Raw genomic sequence first — 19,762 nt, forward strand, 5'->3', positions numbered from 1 at the left:
CGTCGTCCGTCCTTTTCTTGTTGAAAGGGTCGCTTGTGGCTGGAGCGGAAAGCGATTTCTGTTTTCCCAAAATCGATGTGATGCGATTCAAATTGATTTAAAATTAGTGCAATTACGTATTTTTGTTTGCTTTTCGCTGTTTAGTTATTATTTTTTTTTTGTAGTTTTCTAATCGCTGTTAAGAATGATTCGTTTCGGTGCTCGCGGTGTGTTTCGTCCATTGCGACTTGCGAGGCAGTATTCTGCTCCAGCCGCCGCGCTTACCCCAGATGAAATTTTCAAACGGGAAGACACTTATGGCGCTCACAATTATCATCCCTTGCCGGCAGCTTTGTCACGTGGAAAGGGCACATTCGTTTGGGACGTAACAGGGAGACGATATTTTGATTTTCTCGCCGCTTACTCGGCCGTCAACCAAGGACATTGCCATCCTAAAATTGTAAAGACGCTGCAAGAACAAGCTGAAGTCCTGACGCTAACCTCCAGAGCCTTTTACAACGACGTTTTAGGCGAATTTGAGGAGTTCGCGACGAAGCTTTTCGGCTACGACAAGCTTTTGCCTATGAACACTGGCGTCGAAGGAGGGGAAACGGCGTGTAAATTGGCGCGTAAATGGGGGTATCAAGTCAAAGGAATTCCGAAGAACCAAGCCAAGATTGTGTTTGCTGAGGAGAATTTTTGGGGCCGGACTCTAGCCGCTGTTTCGTCATCTTCTGACCCTGATTGTTATGGAGAATATGGACCATTTATGCCTGGCTTTGAACTCGTTCCATACAATGACCTGGCTGCTTTAGAGGTGAGTTCGCTTTGGTTGTTGGCTGTTGTTTACAAAGATACGTACCAGACAATAAGCTGACGCCACGTGTTAAATCGACCTGTAAAAAAAATATCACGATCCCTTTTATCTCCAAATACAGAACCAGAACCAGAGACAGCAACTTGTAATCTTAAATGATTGAAAAGCCAATGTTGATATATGAAGATTAGGCCATGTTCATATTTCACATTTCTCGAGTCGAATTTATGTTAATCTCAGTCACATGTATGTTATGTGTTCAACTGTTAATATCACACCTTTGATAGAATTGTGGCACTTATTCAAATGTTGAATTTAAACTGTGTTGAGTTATGTCCATAACCACCCTCCCCCACCCTCAAAAAATTGAATTTTGGAGGTGGGGTGGGTGTGGTAGAGGTTATCATTTTTGTGCTTGTGTGTGTGGCAAAGCCAGAACAGTGAGGTGCAATGCACAACCTGTGATCACTCAAGACCTCATTCTATACAATAAATTGGCTGCACAGCGGTATGACTAAAGCAGTGTTAACTGAGGGAGCTCGTAACATACCTCCTTGTGTCCAGTGATTGTTTTCATAAAATCTGACAGCCCAAATATATATCACACAGGACAGTAATGCATGACAAAGAGCTTTCAACTGTATGAAGTGGCCTTGTCGAAGGAAAAAATGCATCTTTGAGGTGTTGGCAAGACTGCAATCTTCACTCTTTTTGTTGTTTTATTCATTAAAGATGTTTACTGTGTAGTGCCCACTGGAAGATACATGCTTTGTGAATACTCTCAGCTACACTCTAAAACTGTTTTTTCTGATGCACGGGGCGAGATGTTTTAGACTGGCAAATCAAAGCTGATGTTACATCACTAACTCCCCAGTATGGTCTGGTTATGATTGGGAACAGCAAATTGACAACTGAGTTCAAATTCTGAAATGATTTCTTGCCTGGAAGTGACGAAAATCGCTCGTTACTATAGGTCCATCTCAGGAACTTCTGTAAACCATCAACACAGTTAATGTTCAGTTTTGATATTTAAGAATGGATCCCTGGAGCAGTGGTAAGGGAGAGAGGCTTCTCAAAAGTGATAGGTTTTAAATGAAAGTTGGAAGTTAAATGGGAGTTTCCAGGTGGGTCACAGGGGTTTCACTAAATTTTGAAGTAGGCGTCTGTAGAGACATTAGTAGCCGGCTGTGACACTTAAGGGGCCTTTGGCCCCGCCATCTAGGGGGGTCTGGGGGCATGCCCCCCCAGAAAATTTTGAAATCTGGATGCTCGGAAATGCAATTTCCTGCATTCTGGGCACCAAATTGAGTACAAGGGAGAGTCAACAAATAAGGAAGATTTCTTAGCAATGCGAGACAATTGTTTTATTTTTTACAAGTCTAATGAGCTGGAAATGTAAGTTTGAAGTTTGCAAACGTATTAATTACATCATACACACTGGAAACTATTGAAATGTCAGCAACCGATATTGTTATATATTACAATGTAATATTGAAATCATATTAAAATCAGAAATGCAAACAGCAGTATAGAAAATTGTCTTGGATTATCAGTTCCTGCAGTATCACAACTTTTACAAAAACTATCAAGGGATATTTTGTACAACAACTACAACAAAAATGATTTGAATTAACTTACTGGAGACAACAACTTATGTTTCAGTAGGTAGAACAAAATTATTGTACCTTTATCTAGAGCAGAAGCTGTATTTGCTACACAGTAGCTTTGGTTCGTATTAGGATAATCAGACATTGTTTAATAAGAGACTGATTTAAGACACTTCAGTGAACAAGGCATTCTCCAAACATTTCATAAATATTTTAACACTTTTACTTTGACTTAGTGTTTAAGTTGACTAAAAGTCTAACTCATCAGTGTCATCAAAATCAGAATCATAGTCAGAGTCATCTGAGCTATCAGAAAAGCTGTCTGGCTGGGGTAGGTTCATTTCCTTCAGAGCTGCATTCACTTCTTCTTGCAACACTTCAACTTCCTGCTCTGTGTTGACTTCATCCTCTGAATTGGTCGGCTGCAGGGTTGGTGCTATATGAGGATCAAGATCAGCTTGAACTGCAGCATCGGAAAATGTTGCTCTCCCGGCAGCTGCCTTTCCTTTGGCAATTTTCCGTCTGGGCTTGATCTTCATCCACTTTTTCACAGTGGCTTTAATCAACTGATCAGATTCCTCAACTTCAGGCCCATTCAGTGTGATGTGCATTAGTGCGCCCAGCATGTCGTTCTTGAGTCTACTTCGCATTCGTGTCTTGAGTCTCTTCACTGCTGACGCTCCTCTTTCTGGCCAAGCGTTGCTCACTGGAAGTGAAAGACATAGCTCGGCAAGGTACAGCAAACCAGGTACGAAGTGCTGGAATGTGGCGCGCATGGACAACATTTTCTCAAGAGTCCATTCTGTGGGGGACTTTGTGACCAGCTCTTTCTTGTGTAGGGGGTGCAACACCTCAGATGGTATTTGATCCTTCATCTGCAGAAGGTTGTACTTGAATTTCTGCCATTCACACAACAGTTCCTCCTTCATTTCCGCTTGGCTATGGTGCCCATTGTAGAAATAGCCTGCCAGTATTTCGATGTCATCAGCACCATAATCCTTAAATGCTGGGTCTGATCTCCCAGGAACTGCAGTGGGATCAAAGATCCGAAAAGCTGTAAGAACAGGCAGGCTGTCTTCAAAGCGACTGTTGATGTTCTCTTTCAACGCCGTGATATACTTCTGAGTGAGTGATGTTAAACTCTGCTCGTGGAAGCCAGTAAGTGCTGGAAGTTCACAGGTTGAAAGCCTTCCCCCATCGCTCAGATCTTTCTGTAACTCTCGCAAGGGCTTGTCTGTTGCAGCTACATCCTGTAAGGTGTCAACTGTGTACTTGATAGCTGGGGTGATAGCTGCAAAGGAAACATTGCCTTCTTGAAAAGCTTTGCTTAAATGAGCAAGGGCGGGCAGGACAGCATGCAACATGTAAACTGTTGACAAAAACTTGATGTTAGCAATCTGGTTGAGCAGACCAGTTGCCAAGGCATCGCCCTCTTTTTTCATGGTGCGCAGAGTCTGACATGGTGCTTCAAAATCATCAAAAACTCCGTCAATTGCTTTCTCCATTGATAGCCATCTTGTTCTGCATGCTTTTTTGAAACACTTTGCCACTTTTTTCCGTCCTTTTGCTGTCAAGTTGATCTCCTTTATGGCCATAACTGCTTTGCCATAAGCAGCAGTCCTTTTTGCAGAATTATCAAAAAATGACCACAGCTGGATCAGGATCTTTTCAACGGTGGTAATGTAGGACACATCATTATTTGCATCACCACATGCAAGTGCCAGGCGATGACATATACAATGGACATTGAGAAGCATTGGGGACTCTTTACGAAGTTGCACAGATACGCCATTTCTTTTGCCAGTCATCATGCTGCATCCATCTGTTGCAAGACCAGATAGCTTCTTTACGTCTAAGCCACATTCATTTAGCTGCTTCATAACTGTGTTCTTTACTGTAGTTGAATTTGCCGAATTTGAATCTTTTAGCAAGTCATCAATGGCAATGAACTGGGTGGACGCTTTACTGGTGTCAGCATCGACATACTTGATGAATGTTACAAGCTGTGCTTTGTTTGTTATATCACAAACTTCATCAGTCAGAAGGCCAAATGTGCTGGCGTGCTTTATCTTCTCCACCACATCAGATTGTACCATCTGGCCCAGAAGAAGAAACATTTCCCTCACCGCACCAGCAGAACGATGCTGAAAAAACTTCATGTCGACTTGTCCAAGTCTTTCTGTGAGGTCAAGCAGGCTGGTGAACTTCTTGTTAGGCATTTCCTCTTTAGCCAGCCAGTAGAGCGTCAGGAAGGCATTATGGTAAACATTGTCCCTTGACTGTTCTCTTTGCTCAACTTGCTTGTGAAATGCAGAACTTCGTCTTGTTAATTCTGCTTCAACAGATGCTTTATGCTGCTGTGAAATGCCGTGTTCTATAATGGCAGTACGTTTAAATCTCACAGAGGGATCAGTGTTGAATTTTTTGAATTTGTTTTGTAAATTTACTGCATTGTGCTTTTTGCAAAGCAGACAGAACATGCCAACACCTTCTTCATAGAGAAGCCAAAAGTATCCAGTCTTCTTGCAATAGGCAACATTTGGGTCAAGGACCCACTGATGCTGGAACCGATCCTTTGCTCCACTAGTTTTCAGGCGTTTGACTTCCTGGGGACTGAGATTTAGGCAACTTTTTTTGGTGCATGTATACTGGCTGTGAACAATGGAAAGATCTTTAAATGCTGCCTCTATTAAAGATTCACAGTCCTTTGGAGTATTTGGAGTAATGGGAGTAATATTGGAAGACAACAGGCTGGTTTCTTCGCTTGGACCGGATGACGATGTAATAGACTCAGCCGTTTCAACCGCAGCAGATTCAGCTGTTGTGCTTGTGGGTGTATTGGCAGATAATGCTGTTGAATCACTTTCATTATTTCCATTTGAAGTAGTTGTACCTTTGGCAAAAAAGAATTGGAACAATTTGAAAATAAACTGTTTAATAGTTCAACTGTACGTGTGTGCAATTGAGTTCAGTTGTACTATTCTATTCTGTGATCATCTCGAAGAAAACGCATATGTTTGAAAAATTTCGAATTTCATCGAATTTCAAAAAAAAAAAAAAGAATTCAAGGCTGCGTTGCCTCAAGACAAAAAAAAAATACTTTGGAAACGTAATGCGAAATTAATTCTCCAACTTTTCGCTTGTCTTCTCACACCTTTTTTCTCTAGGATCTACGTGATACAAAAAACGTACTTTTGTAACACCCCAAAATAGCTCAGACAAAAAGCGACGAAAACGGAAGTTGATGCAATCCACGATAAGAAAGATAAACACGCAATTACAAAAGAACGGCTTTGTACCGATCCAAAATGATTGTCCATCCATGAAATAAATTCTACTGAATTAAACTCTTATGGGTTTGCTGAAATTAATATTGGTACAAAACTTCAACTAGTCAAACACAGAACGGGAAAAAAGCTGCACGCGAATTTATCAAATAAACACTTCGGTCAGTGTGTGCCAATCAGCCTTTTATATTTTCAGGAATCAAAAGTTTTCTATTAAAAATACAAAGGTCACAAAGCAAAATAGAAGGCATTCTATTCTTACTCACCTGCATCTGCAATCGGCCGTGACCTCTTTATAAAATATGCCAATATATTACCATCGCCCGCGGCGCGTTTTCTGTCTGCCATGTTTTTGAAAGCACGTGGGAAACCGGAATAGAGTACAGCGTGTAATCGAGGCAGCTTTGTCACCAATCTTTCTCTCCCTTTCATCCAACATGGCGGATAGCGAATCGATCTCGGTTTGTGAAATGCGTTGTTGAAACGTTACATAAATCACCCGACAGCCACAAATGAGACAAGATATCAACGGAAAAACATTTATTGATAGTTTACTTTACTTATCATGTCAAGATGATATGGTAGATTTTCAAATTAACGTGTAAAAATCGGGATGTGAAATGGTCAAAGTAGCCGGCCCTCACATAGAAAGTAGCCGCCGGAGTTCGCCGGTTGCCGGCTTCTAATGAAATCCCTGGGGTCAGCATTCAAACCATTTAGGGTTTTGGGACATTTTCCAGAAAATACAGTTAAGTTGCAGTTAGGGGAGTTGACTGAAGTAATCTGCTCTGATAACATGCAGTTTTCATCTGCCAGGCATTCTGCAGCAATTTCTATAAAAAAAAAAATGAATTGAATTGAATTTAACACTTCAATGTGGACTTGCGTGTATAAACATCAGCCATTTTTGTAACAGTTTTATATTAGAAGCCAGGACCCTGGTACCAGTACCTTGTACCTTGTAGCAATCTGCTTCTTTCTAGAGCTCTTTTGGAAGCTGTTTCAGTGGTTCATATGGTGTATACTGAGTTACACTGGTTGCATTATGTAGAAATCTATCAGTGACCCAAACACCTGTGCGTTCATGGTGGAACCAATTCAAGGTGAAGCTGGAGTGAAGATTCCTGATGATGGATATTTGAGAGGAGTTAGGGAGCTGTGTTCCAAATACAATGTGAGTGCAGGAGTCATAATGCCGTGTCAGTGCTGGTGATAAGCTTCATTACCTTTTGCATTGGTTGAACACTTAGTCTGCCAGACAGAATTTGAAATCAAATAAACATATGCCTTAGTGTATTCATTTGCTTGCAGTTCAAAATATTCCCACTGCTAATAATTATATTGCAAAGAAAGATACTTTGTTCCCATAATAATTATGATCACACCAATTATTGGTGTGATCATAACTGCTGTGGCCCCACAGTGGAAGAAGTTTCCAACAGATCAAGTTACAAGGTCAAAATATAGAATGTAAAACCCCAATGATGTTAGGATGTGTTTGCCTGTTCAACTGTACTGGTACATGTACATGTGGTAACAACAGAAGAGGATTTGGTTTGAACTCGTTAACCATGTCCTGTTACTATGGTAGGGAATATTTTGTCATCCTTTGGATTTTGCTATAGTGAAATGAAGAAAATTATCATTGACTTAGGAAAAGAACATCTTTGCTGTTGAACATTTAATTTATGGAAGACTTTGCTTCAAACAAAATTGCTCCTAAAAGTATCAGAACTCGGGTACCTTAAATGCAAATTTGGGAAATTTTTGCTGTGAAGAATCAAACTTTTACTTTGTTGTCAAAAGGAAGACTTTTTGAGGTACAGGATCTAGCATACTTATCCATATTGAAGTGGCATGTGCAGTATGAAGTAGCAAATGTCTCGAGAGGGCTGTTTTATAATTAAGAATTAGACCAATCAAAATGCGAGTTTTACACTGTTCGTTGTATAAATAATTCCTGTGGCTAATATAGTCTTGCATTATTTTATTTTTCCAATTGCTCTCCAGGTTCTTTTTATAGCTGATGAAGTACAGACTGGTCTTGGCAGGACTGGAAAGTAAGCTAAGCTATAATAATATTAGCCTGCGAGAAAGCCCTCGAAATGAGGGGAAAGGGGGAAAAGAGAGCTTGGACCGGTGTCTCAGGAATTTGAATTTCTGCATCAAAAAAGTGGATGCAATCAGAAAGACTAGAGTTTTTGTCAGCAAGGATTCCCGTCTTTCAAAGTGCATCTGATGACATTGTACCTTCGAGTCCTTTCTTCTTTGATCGAAGGACAGATTTTCTGCTCTGGGTTTTCTCCCTAATCAGACCCTCCTTGGAGTATCTCTGTCAGCCATACTTGCTGCCAGCTAGCAGGCAAGCCAGCGGGATATTTACATTTCATGTGTTTGTGTTTATGCTTGCTATTGTTTCCATTTTGTGCTGATTGGCCAAATTCTGACAGCTAGGACAGCAGGGAGCTTCAGGGAGTATTGGGGGCGGCATTCAAATTCCTGAGACATGAGTGCAAGCTCTCGCTCCTTCTCCCCTCCCCGCCCCTCCTCTTCCCCGAGAGCTTGCTCGCAGGCTATAATAATAATTGTTGTTGTCTTGTGTAATGAAACACTCTGCTTTCAGTATCAAGTTCTCAATGTTATTATGACCTTCTGGTTTTTTGTAATGTTGTCATTGACTACTTTCATATTTAAACTTTTAGGCGCCTGGCTGTGGACCATGAAAATGTCCGACCAGATATTGTTATTCTTGGAAAAGCTTTATGTGGTGGTGTTTATCCAGTAAGTGTTACATTAATACTTGCTTTGTAACAACATTTTGTTGTTGTGTGTTACCCATTGCACATCTGTTTGTGACTGAAGGATTCACCTTCTTAAAACATCAAGAGCGTCAAAGGCCTAGTGGATCAAGTGTCTTTCTCAAAGAGCAAAGCTTCACACAATGTATCAAACACAAGGAAGAGTATTTTATCCGATTTCCAAACACTGAAAAGTAGGTTGAATAAATAAGGCACAGCCAAGTCTTTCCAACCATTAAGCCGCGGCCACATGAGCGATTTTTTGCTCGCGAAGGTGATGCGATTTTTTTCAAATTTTGTCGCGTGGCCAGCACGGGATGAAAATCGCACATGTAGCCACCCTCGAACTTGCGACGCGACAGGTTAAAAAAACGCAGGAAAAAAGTCGCCAGAATTGAAATTTTCACGACAAAATCGTAGAGATAGCGCCCGTGTAGCCACCTTTTTTTTTGTAATTTGCTTAACATAACACAATACAATAAGTACAATATTGAACACTGCTTACACTATTAATAATAAATACAATACTTTCAATACTGCGTGTAGCCACCCTGCTATTGCGGATGACGAGGCTTAGTTGCACCGTGTAGCCACCCTGCAACTAAGCCTCGTCATCCGCAATAGCTCTGGAAACGCCGGGATATCAACGACTGGAATTTTCGTCAGAAGTTGATGGTAAAATCCTTGTTCCTTTCTCTTTGCGAGCCACGGACGGACCCACGTTTACCTTTTCTTAATTGTCTTCTTCCTTCGTTTGCTTTTTATCGTCAAGAAGAAGAATGCAAATAGGCGATAAAACAATATCTTCACCTGAAAGGGCCGTCCGCCATGTCTGTTTATAGCGCCAGGTCTCTTGAAGTATGCGATTCACACGGCTTTCAATTTGTCGCCAAACTCACTAGAATTTGTCACTTGTGTAGCCACCCTCTCGCGCTGGCGACGCGACAAAATTTGAAAAAATCGCATCACCTGCGTGAGCAAAAAATCACTCGTGTGGCCGCGGCTTTAAACTTCAACGTGTTTGGAAATTGGTTAAAACATTCTTTCGAGTACTTTATATGGTTTCTCAAATCATCCTTAATTTTGGAAAAATTTGAAGCGAAAAGTTCACCAAATTTTATGATAATTAAGATCATGTTTCTAAACCTCCTTCGTGGTGATGATTTCCTCTCATGATTTATTTATGAGTCTAAGAACTTGCACTTGTTTTCATTCCTAAATGTAACATTTCAAATAGATGTCTAAATAACAATTTAGCTGAAGGGTAGACCTTTTCGTTAGGTCTAACAAGCTGTGTGTTTGCAGGTTTCAGCCGTGCTCTGTGATGACGAAGTCATGCTTACGATCAAACCTGGACAGGTAATGTATTTTTGCATTATTTTGTACTAATTTAGTTGCCATTAAAACCAGCAGATAATCCTCATATTTTAATATGACATCTTTATTCAAAATTAAAGTGTTTATGACAGATATGTTTTTACTTGCTTGATCAAATCAATTTAATTATTCGTTATCCGGTTTGACACAAACAAAAATGTGACATTTACATTCTGTCTGGGATATAATACTACGCAAGACGGGAAACTTAGGATAGCAGGGCTATGACATCAATACAGGTTTGCTAGTTTCGCGGTTTCCCTGTTCCTGAGTTTTTTTTTCGTGTGCGGAGGAAGAAAACTGTGGATGAAATTATGACTGTGGATGTTGAATGCTCACGACGAAACAACTGAGGAATATAGAAACATTTAAAGTAGCAATCCTGCATTAACGTCACAGCTATACTATCCTCAGTGTCCCATCTGACGCGGTATTGTATTCCACCGGAAGTGAAATTTCACATTTTGACGGAATTTTTTTTTAGATTTTTCACACAAGAACAAGATGAAAATTTGATCACGCAAATAAAATAAATTTTGTCATATAGACTAACCAAATTTTTTGTTTGTTTACTTTGTAGCATGGATCAACATTTGGTGGAAATCCACTTGGATGCAAAACTGCAATCACTGCTTTGAAAGTGAGTATTGAGTGTGGCAATATTTTCAGCTTGTTTCTAATTGTCCAATGCGAGGACAAGTGTGTTGTGGTACTGGTAAGTTATTTGTATAAAAACAAAACAAAACATTGATGATGTGTGTTGGGTTCCTACTAACCTTATCTAATATCTTATTTGATGTTTTGGTGTGTAGTACAGCTGTATGTTCTTTCTCACTGTTTGTATTTTGACAAAAAATACAGCACAACTCTTAAAATATATACTGCCTAACTAAAGATATAGTATTGGCAGTAACATTACTTTTATTGACAAGCAATAAAAAGCCAAATCATAACTGAATATAGCAGTCTCTTTAGGGTCATGTAGGGTTCCTTAGATGACAAAATTTATATTTTCACAGTTGAATTGCAATGCTTGCATTGGGCGATTCCAGAAAATATCCATACCATACCACGGACGGCTTTTAGGATTTCCGAAGGGGAGGGGGGGTTCACGATTATGGAATTCTGAGGGCATGGGGGGGTATTTACGATAGGATATCCGAAGGCACTGGTGAATTCCACTAGTGGGATTTCTGGGGTAGACAGTGTAGAGTGAGTTCTTTGAAAACGCTATTGTAGTGGACTTTTGTAGTTCGTAAATAAAATTATCCACGAACGTATGACCGCGGAAGCAGAAGACAAGCATCGATAGATCGTCCGATCATGATACATTTCATGTACACTACATGAATCATATGGGTTGAGAACACTTTTCGTGCACACTACATGACCTATAAAAGGACGCAACAAGACTCGATGGCATATTTGAGCGCTGAAAGATTTTAACCGTCTGAATTTGAGCTATTCTGCTTTGTAAACATCAAAACAGCACAAGAAAACAAAGAGGAGTAAAACTGCCGTAAATGGTGGTTATTATTATAGCCATATTCGGACTTAAAAAGAAGTTTTCACAGCCTGGCCACTAGCGGTAGGTCTTTCTTGTCGCTGAAGAGCAAAGCTTGTCGCCTAGCGCCGCTAGATCACAGGGAATCACAGCCCTGAGGAGGCATAAATTCATGTTCGTTAGTTCATATAGGCGTTGCTAAGTCGAAAATGTACTTCCCAGAAAAACCGGAAATTCTGAAGGGGAGGGGGGGTTCACAATTATGGAATTCTGAGAGCATGGGGGGGGGGTAACGCATTTTGGAATTTCCAAAGGCAAGGGGGGGTTAAAACATGGAAGCCGTCCGTTGTTGGGTATGGATATTTTCTGGAATTGCCCATTGTTTCTTTGTTGAAATACGATTGTTCTGGCTAACTTTATCTTTTGGATTGAATTTTATCAAACCAGTTTAATTTTTATTTTTCTTTGTTCCTAATTGTGTTATGATCACAAAAAGTAAACTTTGAAAAATGTCTAACTAAAACAAACTTAACCACAATATGTATTTTGAGCAAGCAATGGCAATTAAACACTTTCAATTTAGTTGGTATATTTACCAGACACTGTGCCCTTACAGGTTCTAGAAGAAGAGAAACTAGCTGAGCGTGCCGCCAGGCTTGGAGAAATCATGATTCCTGAATTGAAAAAGCTTAACCCTGCTGTTGTCAAGACTGCCAGGGGAAAAGGACTCATGAATGCCATTGAGATCAAGCCTACAAAAGGTTGGATTCTAAAATAATTATACTGATTGTGCAGTTTCAGAAAATATCCATACTCCTCCACGGAAGGTCTTTTGTTTTGCCCCCCCCCCCCCATCCCCCAGGAATTCCAGTTTAGCTTCATACTTTGCTGACTTTTAAGACCCCCCTCCCCCCCAGGAAATTCCAATGACCTTCCATGGGGTGGGTATGGATTTTTTCTGGAACTGCACATTGTGGAAATCAGACTACAGTGTGTATTTTGAAAAGGTGAAGGAGCATGACATAAAGGCAACTGCCTTCCATATTATATTTGTTGGTTTCTGTATCTGAAATCTGTTACACTTGACCATTATTAATCGCTTGAAGCAGCAACCACTTTTGTCACCACAGCAAGTGGAAAAAAAAGTAATGGCAACTTAAGTTATTGTGAAGGTCACCAGTTTGGCAAGTGTTCAGGCAATGATGTTGTGTAGTGTTAAGAGGTCTTTTTTTTATTTTAGTTTCAGACAAATTGAAAAATTCAGGTATTACATGTATATCAACAAGAGCAAAGATTATTTGACAATGATCATGAAGTAGCCATCTTGAGTAACAATATTTTCATCACTGCCCCCCCCCCCCCCCCCAAAAAAAAAAAACAACAACAACAACAAAAACAGGTTTATTAGGTATTGGCAACCAGTGGTAACCCTTTCACCATTGATGAAAGGTTGCTGTTATTTGCAACTCTCCCCAGCCGATATGCTCATGTTTTGGTCACTTTATTTCAGACTTTGACGCATGGAAAGTGTGTTTGAAACTGAGGGACAATGGACTGTTAGCCAAGCCTACTCATGAACATGTCATCCGCTTCACACCACCCCTCGTCATTACTGAAGAAGAGCTCCGTGAAGCAATAGGAATCATCAAGGACACTGTCGAGTCGTTTGTTTGAGTTAAATAACTGGCTGTGAAGAAAGGGGTGTTTTTAATTTTCAGTATTAACCCTTTCCCTCTTAAGAGTGTGTAAACACAAGGCTGCAAAAGATTGAAGTGGAGTTGTTGATTGAAAATTTCAGCTCCACTTCAAAGGATATGCTAAAAAGCATTTAACTAATGTCCATACTTGAGGACTTGAATGAACGTGTGACTCAAAGGGTCAAATCATGTCCAGAGGGAAAGGGTTAAATTTTTATTATTATTTTTAATGAAAGCAGGAGTACTCAGCATTTAAATTCTCCTTACTGCAAGCTTAAGATCAAGCTTAAACCAAAGGAAAGTATAATTTTGTGATCTGGTACTGTTGGAAAAATACTGAGTCAGGTAAGGAGAATTTATGTTCTGATATCGGCTTAAATAGTTAAGCTGCAGCTTATATTTAACCCATTATTTTGTGATTTGGTGACTTCTTTGTTGTTCTGTGTAGTTCTAATGCAATGATAGTAATTTGCTAAGGAATTCCTACAAAACTGCAGTTTAACTTCTGGATTTGTCATGGTTATGTAATTAGATCATCAACAGTTTCGTGTGCATCTCAAAAGGGACATTTTATTCTACCATTCTGCGCCAGTCATGACAGACAATTTGGCTACTTTTATTTTAGGTGGTCCTTGTAGTTGACAAGCACAAATATTTCATTCCTTTTTTTTTTCATTTTTTTTAAAACTACTGCACTTTTAGCAGTTTGCAACATTAATTATTCACTGTTGCACCACTAACCATTGACTTGTAACCACTAACTTGCAACTATTAATGATAAATTCTAACAGTTAACTAGCACATTTACTCTTCACTGATGGTGTTTTGTCAGCTTGCATTGACGGCAGCTGCCCCTTAGTGAAGAAGAGGAAGAAGAAGAGGAAAAGAAGAAGAAAACCCCTGACGGTTGAGATGGCCACCACTGGTTCTCCCCTAAGGAGTTATTTTATTTTTTATTTTTTCACTGCAATCATTCATTGCAACAATTACATCAACTTACTGTAGAAGACGCGACATCATTGTATTCTTGTGTACACAGACATTCTTACGCAGTGACAAAATAGGACAACACTATGACAGCAATGGACAGGTTATGACAGAGAGTACAGATATTTTTATCCTATGTATTATTTTTTGTTATTATTTTACCCACTGCACCTCTAACAGTTCATAAATTGCACCGCTAACCAAACTAATCATTCTTTAACCATTAATATTAATGACAAATTTTAACTCTTCGGCAACACAAACTCTTCACTAATGGTGAATTCTCAGTTTGTGCTGTTAGAAGCTTTCCCTTAGTGAAGATGAAGCGGACAGAAAGAGAGGCGTATGACAAAACCCTTTGTGGTTGATAGCTACAACTGGTTTTCCCAAAGGAGATTGTTTGGATTTTTTTTACTACTATGATTCATCATAATGCTTACACTGGATGACCGAAGACTTGGTAAAACAGCAGTAGAACAATCTTATTGCACTAGGAAGTTAAAACTAAGTAAATACAGTTACAACAGTGGACAGATCACAACAAAAATTGGATATTTACTATTTCATCCTTGTAGTTAACTAGAACATATCACATATACTACATTTTTCCATTTTTGACATTGCACCACTAACAGTTAACAATATTTTACCAATGCACTGGTAACCATACTAATGTTATTCTGTAACTATAATTATTTGATATTATGTGGCACGTTAAAAAAACGTAAGCACCATACACACAGTCTTCATTGATGGTGATCTCTCAGCTTCTGTTGATGGCAGCTGTCCCTCAGTGAAGACAGAGAAAGGGAACAAGAAATGAAGTCTCAATGAAAGCTCTTGGTGGTTGATAGCTAACAGTGGTTGTCCCCAAGGAGCCATTTTATGTTATTGTTTTATTTTACTTTTGTTTTTCACTTATATCATTGACCATACCTGACTTTGGGCAATGGTAGAACACTTCACATATTGAAAAGACAAGAATTATTGCACAGTAGTGACTGAAATCAACAAACCTTCACGTTGACAGTAATAATTTTGACAGTTGGTACATTGCACAGACAACATTTCACACTCAGAAGCTCTTTATCTTTATTTTAAGAATTTTCTTTTTTTTTTTAGGTTAGAATCAATAATAATAATAATAATAATAATAATAATAATAATAATAATAATAATAATAAACAAGTATTATTAATATGTCTTAAGAGTACTAACCTATGCACTACTAACAAATGATATTAATGTTACATAATTAATGGTCCAAGCCTCAAACTCTTCATTGATGGTGATCTCTCAGCTCACACATGTGGAAGCTGACCCTCAATGAAGATAAACTCCAAGTGCAGCAGCAGTGAAGATGACAAAAAAGTTTCCTGTGGTTGATGGCCTGTTACTGGTTGTCCCCATGGAAGCATTATTTTTTTTTGTTTTTTTTGTTGACCACATTCATTCATCACCACTTCAACTTAGGATACACAAAAGTTGCAGGTTACCTTAAGAATCACACACTGACATGCTCCATACCTTAAGTTTTTATCGCGTAGCCGTTTTATCTGTATGTACTTGTAGCTCTCAGCTGCAGCTGTTTTGAACCTTCAGGATGATTTAGTCAAGTCTAGCAAAACAAGAAAGGACATAAGTTTCTTTTGGTTGATTGAAGAAAATCCCAGTTGAATCTTGAAATGAGACAATTTTTTTGAACAATGGGTTTTATTTCAATGCATCCAAAGTAATGGCTGTTTGCTGCTTTCACTCATGAATGCTACCACATTAAAACTTGTGCATTTAGATTAAAATTCTCTAATTTCAGACATATTAAACTAACATTTGAAAATTGGACAGACAGTAGTGGGCTAAGAGCTCAGTAACAGTTAGAGCTGTGCATTGGTGCAGACACAAGGTTTAACATGCCCGCCAGCTAGAGGAGGAGGAGGAAGAAGATGATGATGATGATGATGAAGATGATGATGAAGAAGTATCCCAGTGGTTGATAAGTGTTTATCCCATAGGAACTTCACACTTCTTGTTCCCAACTTTGTACATCAACGGGATGCCAAAAGTTTGGGTTTCAAGAAGTACTTACAACAGACTAAACAAGACGAGACTGGAAAGTACGGACAGCATTCTGTGGATCCACGTGTGTGTGTGTTTGTTTTGTTGAAGTGCCGTGTTGACGTAATTTGTTTTGATAAGAATCTTGATTGGTCAAACAGACAAAGCTTACAAATTAACAACTTTGAACAAGACAGTTTTAACACTGACAAACAGATTTTACTTCAAGTTACAGTAAAAAAAGTTGCACTGACAAAGCAAAGACAATGTTAAAGTTAGCTTTACTTAGTAACAATGCAGTATTAAGGTGATTGCATATCCACATTGCTTTTATAATGTGGATATCGAAACAATAAGCAAGTAATGGGGTAATAATGGGGTGGGTGGGGGTGTAAGAAAATGCACTTGAGGGGAGGGGGTTAGTAGTATGTAGTATTATGTTAGCTCTTACCTTATGATGGTGATGGCAGCTGACAAAGCCAAGGATCCAAGCCAGAATAATACCAGTAAAACTCCACTTGTTGATTATGATGAACATTGAAGTTCATTGTCCTAGTGGTGTAATTTAACTTAGTGTGTTTTGTGTGATGTGTTTAAAGTAATAATTATTGTCATTGTATGTATTGTGATAGTTGTGTGTTTTATGTCGAGTGGATCCAAGGATTGTGGGAACTGCTGGTCTTTTCTAAGCATGACTTTGTTATAAAAACATGACCTAATCTGGTATTGAATGCAGCATGTTTTGTATTCCAACTGGTCAGAGGTGAATTTGTTTTCCAAACTTTTTTTCCAGTTGGCTAATTAGCGACGACTAAGCACAGTTTCATTCAAACTTTGTGTAACAGGCACACACACTTCAAAATGTTTGCTGACAAAACCTGCTATGTTTGATGCCAAATTATTTGATGTTTTTTGTGACATGGCCATTCCTAGATGGAACCAGTTGTAACTAGAAATCAGTATAACTTTTGACAGAAACTGAAACACAATTGTAGTTTACAGTGCTATGGACGTAAGAGGCTTTCCTTTGAGAAAACAATTGGATAACAGTGAAGACAAGTAGACCATAACTCTACCAACACATACACAGGTTTGAAAAAACAGACTGTTAGAACATGCTAAAAGACTAAGGGGAAGTTAACAAGACCAATAGAAGAATACATGGAAAGTGTGAAGAAACAAGAGAGACTGAATGAAACCAGATCAAGCAATAAATGTCGCACATAACCATAGCAGGGGAAAATAGCATGCAAGACTAGTGCAATGGATTCTCTTAGGAGTTGAGCAAGTAGCTCCTTTAATAATTTGTGTTCTTGGACTGTGACTTTCCGTTTGACAAAATGACATTTTGTTACCAAAAAAATGAAATACTCTGCCTTCAAAAGAAAGACAGCAACACTCGAGACAAGATGACAGGACGATGACAAGAAGATGACAGTGCATATTCAACAATGGAGACAAGACTACATACATACAACATAACACAAGATTGAGGGGGGGGGGGGGGGACATGTCAGCTTTCTGAAGCGACAGCAGCAGCAGCAGCAACAGCAGCAGCAACAACAAGGAGGCAAGAGATACAACCAAAAGATGCGAAGTTGGAAGTCAGTAATTGAATCTTCCTCCACATCTGCTTAAAAGCCATCAGATCTCAAGGAACAGTTCATAGGAGACAACACTGTGGACAGTAAACAACGCAGACCACAAACAAACATTGTGGACGGTAAACACAGTGCACACAAACACTGTGGACAGTAGACAGTACAGGTGTGACTACAACGAAGTAACATGCTAATAACGACAGTATAAAATAAAAAGTACACTGAACAGTTAAGGATACAGATAATGTAACAACTACTAAATAACATGCTTAAAACAATAACATAGAGTAAATAATCTATGCCATGGACAGTAAATAATAGATAGCAGGCCTGAGAAATGTAAATGTGGGGTATTCATGGTGAGGCAGCAAACAGGACAAATTGACCAAGAACAATAAACCACTGTAGCAGCAGTCGACCAGACTAAGGAATTGTACTTTGTAAAAAAATTAACCAAATAGAGGTGTCAGCGTCAGTTTTGTGAACCATGAGTTAAGAGTTCTAGTCACAAAAACAATCTTGGACTGATGTAACGTACAGTCAGCTTTAGTCCATGTAACACAGTGATTCAAATGTCAACTACAAGACCCCTGATTCAGTAGTCAGTCAATCTGAAAGATGACTCAATTAACCAACCAGTGAGCTATTGTAACATAATGTAATGGTAGTTGTAAAATATCCCTTACATACCTCTGTCTATTCTGTTCTTTTATGGTAACTACTCAATAGTTTAGACGTGTAGCTCTAGACATGCACTGGATAACACAGAAGTCACTGAAAATTGAGGTCAACTAATACTTGTGAGTTAAACTGTATTGTAGAAAGGGAGTAATTGATTACAAATGCAAGAAAAAGGGAAGGCGACCTGTTCTTTTTTGTAGAAAGTTGATAGAGTCCCATATTAATCATCAACATCTGTGCGAGTTAAATTAAAAGTGGTTGTTTTAATATGGGACTGCATCAATGTTTTAAAATCTGCAACTACATCTGGGCTCGTTTTAATTTTTTTTTTTTTTTTTTTTTTTTGGGGGGGGGGGGGGGGGGTTAAGGGGTGTTGCCCTAATAACATCTTCTTCTTCTTCGATGTTTTGATGGTGGTTCATTTTAAAGCTTCACTACACCTCTGTAAGGATGTTTTGTTGACTTGAAAATGTCTCTGGAAAGGTATATTTTAATTATTAAAGGCGTGTCAAAACATTTGATTATGTGTTGTGAATCTCGAAATAACTGCAGAGACCTTGATTCATTATTAAAACCTTTTTTGGCCATGAAGTATTTTGGATCTTAATCAAATTTTATTTTCTGGCTGGTGGCAAGGAATGACTAAAAACCCACTTTACCAACACGAGGGATGGGGTGGGGTAGAATGGAAAGTTTTCTCTCTCCTGATTTCTGGTAAAACCACTACCTCTTAGAAACCTCTGTGTTCGTTGATTTTTGGAGAGTTGTCTTTTTGCGACCAGCCTTAAACTCGTCGCATTGTCCCCCTGGAAGAGAACAGAACACGATTAATGGCCCCTTTTAGCCTGTAAACAGGCTCACAAGTGGAGTATAGGGCGAAGACAAAAATCGAACTCCCATACCGCGCCCGGCTCGCCGATTTTTCTGTTCGTCCTATACCCCACTTGGGAGCCTGTTCACAGCCCACGCCCCTTTTCAGTAGGCTGTTATTCTATGGATGATAACCTAGTACCAGACTGTTAGACCTTTCCTTGGGTGTGGGTCGTCGACGTCCTTGGCAAAGGGGTCGAATGTGATTCGCTCATTGGGAACACGCTAGTTCAGTCGAAAGCCTCCGAGTCTCGGCTCGCTCTAGGGATGTGGGTTATCATCATCATCTTTTTTTTTTTTTTACGGTATGCTTAACTCCTAACCCTTTCTTGTAAAAGATGCGACACAAAAGAAGCGGTTCACAACGTTGACACATATCTTTATGGTCACATTTACATGCAAAATCGACCAGTTGCATGTGGAAACCTTGCATTGGCCTGATTATCCAATAATCTCTTCTGGCCAAGAGACCAGGGGCAGGATTCCTCAAGAATTTGTTAGG

At 39.2% G+C, this 19,762-nt stretch overlaps 2 protein-coding genes and 1 long non-coding RNA gene across 3 annotated transcripts in view; 1 reads left to right on the forward strand and 2 right to left on the reverse strand.

Annotated features, from left to right (window-relative positions):
* Positions 1-16,912, forward strand: LOC146464668 (ornithine aminotransferase, mitochondrial-like). The gene is made up of 8 exons (XM_085129446.1): positions 1-796; positions 6,742-6,864; positions 7,701-7,750; positions 8,393-8,471; positions 9,794-9,847; positions 10,446-10,505; positions 11,986-12,130; positions 12,880-16,912. Exons 1-8 carry the CDS (start codon positions 185-187, stop codon positions 13,041-13,043), a joined length of 1,287 nt encoding a protein of 428 aa, XP_084985572.1. The 5' UTR covers positions 1-184; the 3' UTR covers positions 13,044-16,912.
* On the reverse strand, positions 1,310-6,498 carry LOC146464669 (zinc finger protein 862-like). The gene is made up of 2 exons (XM_085129429.1): positions 5,957-6,498; positions 1,310-5,296 (listed from the first exon to the last, which is right to left on the reverse strand). Exons 1-2 carry the CDS (start codon positions 6,120-6,122, stop codon positions 2,652-2,654), a joined length of 2,811 nt encoding a protein of 936 aa, XP_084985555.1. The 5' UTR covers positions 6,123-6,498; the 3' UTR covers positions 1,310-2,651.
* LOC146464670 (uncharacterized) overlaps positions 13,290-19,762 on the reverse strand; it is an 18,242-nt gene continuing 11,769 nt past the window's right edge. The window contains exon 2 of the long non-coding RNA XR_014868445.1: positions 13,290-19,196. This is a non-coding gene — a long non-coding RNA (uncharacterized LOC146464670). The remainder of the gene's footprint in view (positions 19,197-19,762) is intronic.

Source organism: Pavona decussata, unplaced genomic scaffold (genome assembly GCF_977016875.1).
Source record: "Pavona decussata unplaced genomic scaffold, jaPavDecu1.1 SCAFFOLD_161, whole genome shotgun sequence".
NCBI classification, from domain to species: Eukaryota; Metazoa; Cnidaria; class Anthozoa; order Scleractinia; family Agariciidae; genus Pavona; species Pavona decussata.

What these genes read in the sequence shown, in the direction of transcription:
- LOC146464668 (XM_085129446.1), top strand. Translation starts at nt 185, where the DNA reads ATGATTCGTTTCGGTGCTCGCGGTGTGTTTCGTCCATTGCGACTTGCG. An exon ending in ATGACCTGGCTGCTTTAGAG is followed by an intron (nt 797 to 6,741) that starts GTGAGTTCGCTT and finishes TGCATTATGTAG; the next exon opens with AAATCTATCAGTGACCCAAA. An exon ending in TTACGATCAAACCTGGACAG is followed by an intron (nt 9,848 to 10,445) that starts GTAATGTATTTT and finishes TTTACTTTGTAG; the next exon opens with CATGGATCAACATTTGGTGG.
- LOC146464669 (XM_085129429.1), bottom strand. Translation starts at nt 6,122, where the DNA reads ATGAAAGGGAGAGAAAGATTGGTGACAAAGCTGCCTCGATTACACGCT. An exon ending in ACGGCCGATTGCAGATGCAG is followed by an intron (nt 5,297 to 5,956) that starts GTGAGTAAGAAT and finishes TTTTTGCCAAAG; the next exon opens with GTACAACTACTTCAAATGGA.